At 43.7% G+C, this 5,502-nt stretch overlaps 1 protein-coding gene across 1 annotated transcript; it reads right to left on the bottom strand.

Annotated features, from left to right (window-relative positions):
* Positions 1-2,569: 2,569 nt before the first annotated feature.
* On the bottom strand, positions 2,570-5,268 carry LOC133252793 (small kinetochore-associated protein-like). Its single transcript, XM_061425728.1, has 2 exons — positions 5,182-5,268; positions 2,570-3,955 (listed from the first exon to the last, which is right to left on the bottom strand). Exons 1-2 carry the CDS (start codon positions 5,266-5,268, stop codon positions 3,119-3,121), a joined length of 924 nt encoding a protein of 307 aa, XP_061281712.1. The 3' UTR covers positions 2,570-3,118.
* Between the last annotated feature and the right edge of the window lie 234 nt (positions 5,269-5,502).

Below are 5,502 nucleotides of genomic sequence, written 5' to 3'. Positions count from 1 at the left end.
CCTCAGTAAGTAACTACTTTTGGTTTGAGAGAGTATGGTAATAAGGAAGAAGTACCCAGAATAGAGATGATCCATGATGAATTAGTGGGGAGTCCAACACTCAGAAGCCACTTTAATATATTTTGATAGCCTCCTGTCCTCCTTCACAGTGGCTGTTGCAGTTGTAAACTAAATAGTTGATTGCTTACTATGCTATGCTATGCTAAGTCACTTCAGTTTACTGGTATTTGTGTAATTTGATCTTCTTTCCTAGATTTTAAGAGGACTGATGACAGTTTTTTAATAATCTCTTATTCATTGCTATATCTGCTGTACCTGAGACTTCAGTTCAGTTCAGTTGCTCAATCGTGTCCGACTCTTTGCGACCCAATGAATAGAAGCACACCAGGCCTTCCTGTCCATCACCAACTCCCGGAGTTCACCCAGACTCATGTCCATCGAGTCAGTGATGCCATCCAGCCATCTCATCCTCTGTTGTCCCCTTCTCTCCTGCCCCCAATCCCTCCCAGCATCAGAGTCTTTTCCAATGAGTCAACTCTTCGCATGAGGTGGCCAAAGTGCTGGAGTTTCAGCCTTAGCATCATTTCTTTCAAAGAAATCCCAGGGCTGATATCTTTCAGAATGGACTGGTTGGATGTCTTTGCAGTCCAAGGGACTCTCAAGAGCCTTCTACAACACCACAGTTCAAAACCATCAATTCTTCAGTGCTCAGCGTTCTTCACAGTCCAACTCTCACATCCATACATGACCACTGGAAAAACCATAGCCTTGACTAGACGGACCTTTGTTGGCAAAGTGATGTCTCTGCTTTTCAATATGCTATCCAGGTTGGTCATAACTTTTCTTCCAAGAGGTAATCATCTTTTAATTTCATGGCTGCAATCACCATCTGCAGTGATTTTGGAGCCCCCAAAAATAAAGTCTGACACTGTTTCCACTGTTTCCATATCTATTTCCCATGAAGTGATGGGACCAGATGCCATGATCTTCGTTTTCTGAATGTTGAGCTTTAAGCCAACTTTTTCACTCTCCACTTTCACTTTCATTAAGAGGCTTTTGAGTTCCTCTTCACTTTCTGCCATAAGGGTGGTGTCATCTGCATATCTGAGGTTATTGATATTTCTCCCAGCAATCTTGATTCCAGCTTGTGTTTCTTCCAGTCCAGCATTTCTCATGATGTACTCTGCATATAAATTAAATGAGCAGGGTGACAATATACAGCCTTGACGAACTCCTTTTCCTATTTGGAACCAGTCTGTTGTTCCATGTCCAGTTCTAACTGTTGCTTCCTGACCTGCATACAAATTTCTCAAGAGGCAGATCAGGTGGTCTGGTATTCCCATCTCTTTCAGAATTTTCCACAGTTTATTGTGATCCACACAGTCAAAGGCTTTGGCATAGTCAATAAAGCAGAAATAGATGTTTTACTGGAACTCTCTTGCTTTTTCGATGATCCTGCGGATGTTGGCAATTTGATCTCTGGTTCCTCTACCTTTTCTAAAACCAGCTTGAACATCAGGAAGTTCACGGTTCACGTACTGCTGAAGCCTGGCTTGGAAAATTTTGAGCATTACTTTACTAGCATGTGAGATAAGTGCAATTGTGCAGTAGTTTGAGCATTGTTTGGCATTGCCTTTCTTTGGGATTGGAATGAAAACTGACCTTTTCCAGTCCTGTGGCCACTGCTGAGTTTTCCAAATTTGCTGGCATATTGAGTGCAGCACTTTCACAGCATCATCTTTCAGGATTTGAAAGAGCTCAACTGGAATTCCATCACCTCCACTAGCTTTGTTCGTAGTGATGCTTTCTAAGGCCCATTTGACTTCACATTCCAGGATGTCTGGCTCTAGATGAGTGATCACACCATCATGTTATCTTGGTCATGAAGATCTTTTTTGTACAGTTTTTCTGTGTATTCCTACTACCTCTTCTTAATATCTTCTGTTTCTGTTAGGTCCATTCCATTTCTGTCCTTTATTGAGCCCATCTTTGCATGAAATATTCTCTTGGTATCTCCATTTTCTTGAAGAGATCTCTAGTCTTTCCCATTCTGTTGTTTTCCTCTATTTCTTTGCATTGATCGTTGAGGAAGGCTTTCTTATCTTTTCTTGCTATTCTTTGGAACTCTGCATTCAGATACTTATATCTTTCCTTTTCTCCTTTGCTTTTTGCTTCTCTTCTTTTCACAGCTATTTGTAAGGCCTCCTTAGACAGCCATTTTGCTTTTTTGCATTTCTTTTCCATGGAGATGGCTTTGATCCCTGTCTCCTGTACAATGTCATGAACCTCCATCCATAGTTCATCAGGCACTCTATCTATCAGATCTAGGCCCTTAAATCTATTTCTCATATCCACTGTATAATCATAAGGGATTTGATTTAGGGCATACCCGAATGGTCTAGTGGTAAACCCTACTTTCTTCAATTTCAGTCTGAATTTGGCAATAAGCAGCTCATGATCAGAGCCACAGTCAGCTCCTGGTCTTGTTTTGTTGACTGTATAGAGCTTCTCCATCTTTGGCTGCAAAGAATATTTTTTTTTTTTTTTTTAGATTAAAAGCTCCAAGGTGTATTGTTTCATACCTGTTATTGCTATCTATACCTTCACCCCATTATTAAGCCACTTCAGGTAACTTTCAGTTCATAAATTTACAGTGAGGTTACAGAGCCCAGTCAGGATGGGACAGAATGTGTTCCAAGTTAGGAAGGGACCATGTGACTCTTCAGTGATGTCTCCCATGGAGCATGTATGCTTCACTGTTTCTACCTACACATCTTTTGGCTTCTCTGGTTGTGGCTGGTTTAGAGTCTCCTGATGCTAATGATGTGCTGCTTTTTGATCCTAGGAGGCTGATCCAAGCTTTCAGGCCTCCTCTCCTGTAGGCCCTAATTATGAACTGTGAGGTTCAGGAGAGCTGGACAATCAGAAGGCTGGGAATGAATGCTTGCTTAAGGGAGGAATTGCCATTCCAACATCAACTATCTTTAATCCTACTGCAGAAACTGTTTCATTCTGGGGATGGTGAGTCCTAGAAGATCATGGCCAAGAAGCAGATGTCCTAGGTAGCTTCCTCTGAGAGTCTATCTCCAAGAGAGAGCCATGTGGCCACCTGCTTTTATCATATTTCTAATAGCTGCTCCATTTCCTCAAGGGCTGTTGTGAAATCATTTACTTGACTGCTACATAAGGTCTGTTGTTCAAGGAACTGGGCTCTCTCTTCTTCTTTCATCTTCAACTTTACCTTTAAGGCCTGTAACTCCTCCATCTGCTTTTTGGCTGTTTCGTTAAAAAGCTTCAGTTCATCTTGTAAAGTTTGTAACAGCAGCATGGAGTCCATGTGATCTGCGGTGGAGTCTTGCTGTGACGCCAGGGTCTCACTGCCTGGGTTGAGGCCTTTGCTTTCTAAAATTGCCAAACTGTTGTCCTGAAACGTCTCCAGCAGCTCTACTTTTTGAGTCAGGTCCTTCAGCTCTCCCTGAGTTTCAATCAATTTCTGGTGCAACTGCTTGTTGACAGCCTCTAAGAGCTGGTTCTTATCCTTGAGCTCTTCGTCTGATTTCTGTTTACTCAATGGTTTGTAGCTCTTCCTGAGGTTCCTCCTGGAGGTGTCTGTAGCCTTCACCTGCCCATTCTCATGTCTCGGTTTGATGATTTTTGTAACATCATTCTCTGAAGCTCCTGAATGTGGTCTGGAAACATCAACCTCTTTGGACTTAACAGGTAACTGGCTCTTAAAAGTGGCTCGAGTTTGTGCATCTGCGGGCAGACTGCTGCTCAGCACAAAGGAGGGCTGCAGGGTGTACACTGTCTTAACCACGCTGGTTATCGTAACGAGGCAGCACGGCTGGGGCCCAGGTGCCTGCTGCTCCTGCCCGCACGCCTCGTCACTCTGGTTCAAAAGATGTTTGGCAATAACTGCCGTACCACCAACCGCGTCTGCTGCCTCGGTTTCTGGCTGCAAAGAATATAATCAATCTGATTTCGGTGTTGACCATCTGGTGATGTCCATGTGTAGAGTCTTCTCTTATGTTGTTGGAAGAGGGTGTTTGCTATGACCAGTGCATTTTCTTGGCAAAACTCTATTAGTCTTTGCCCTGCTTCATTCCATATTCCAAGGCCAAATTTGCCTGTTACTCCAGGTGTTTCTTGACTTCCTACTTTTGCATTCCAGTCCCCTATAATGAAAAGGCCATCTTTTTTGGGTGTTAGTTATAAAAGGTCTTGTAGGTCTTCATAGAACCATTCAACTTCAGCTTCTTCAGCGTTACTGGTTGGGGCATAGACTTGTATTACTGTGATAGTGAATGATTTGCCTTGGAAACGAACAGAGATCATTCTGTCGTTTTTGAGATTGCATCCAAGTACTGCATTTCAGACTCTTTTGTTGACCATGATGGCTACTCCATTTCTTCTAAGGGATTCCTGCCCACAGTAGTAAATATAGTGGTCATCTGAATTAAATTCACCCATTCCAGTCCATTTTAGTTCGCTGATTCCTAGAATATCGACGTTCACTCTTGCCATTTCTTGTCTGACCACTTTCAATTTGCTTTGATTCATGGACCTGACATTCCAGGTTCCTATGCAATATTGCTCTTTACAGCATCGGACCTTGCTTCTATCACCAGTCACATCCACAACTGGGTATTTTTTTTTTTTTTTTGCTTTGGCTCCATCCCTTCATTCTTTCTGGCATTATTTCTCCACTGAGCTCCAGTAGCATATTGGGCACCTACTGACCTGGAGAGTTCCTCTTTCAGTATCCTATCATTTTGCCTTTTCATACTGTTCATGGGGTTCTTACGGCAAGAATACTGAAGTGGTTTGCCATTCCCCTCTCCAGTGGACCACATTCTGTCAGACCTCTCCACCATGACCCGCCCATCTTGGGTGGCCCCACAGGGTATGGCTTAGTTTCATTGAGTTAGACAAGGCTGTGGTCCTAGTGTGATTAGATTGACTAGTTTTCTGTGATTATGGTTTCAGTGTGTCTGCCCTCTGATGCCCTTTTGCAACACCTACAGTCTTACTTGGGTTTCTCTTACCTTGGGCATAGGGTATCTCTTCACGGCTGGTCCAGCAAAGCGCAGCCACTGCTCCTTACCTTGGACGAGGGGTATTTCCTCACCGCCGCCTCTCCTGACCTTGAATGTGGAATAGATCCTCTAGGCCCTCCTGTACCAGCGCAGCCACCGCTACTTGGACATAGGGTTGTTCCTCCCTGCTGCTGCCCCTGACTTCGGACGTGGGGTAGCTCCTCTTGGCCATTCCTGCACCGTCGCAGCCTGGTACTCTTGGCCTCTGTCCCTGAACTCGGATGTGGGGTAACTCCTCTTGACTGCTGCCCTTCGGGCATGGGGTCCTCCTGGCTTCTTCCCCTGACCTCGGATGTGCAGTAACTCCTCGGAGGTTAATAAATATATTGACTAAATAAGAATTCTGAAGTATCCCACAATTCCTTTTTTGTAGTGAAAGTGAGTGTTAATGAGATTATCATATTAA

The sequence above is a fragment of the Bos javanicus genome, chromosome 1, assembly GCF_032452875.1.
Source record: "Bos javanicus breed banteng chromosome 1, ARS-OSU_banteng_1.0, whole genome shotgun sequence".
NCBI classification, from domain to species: Eukaryota; Metazoa; Chordata; class Mammalia; order Artiodactyla; family Bovidae; genus Bos; species Bos javanicus.
This window is presented reverse-complemented; position numbering and strand designations above follow the sequence as displayed.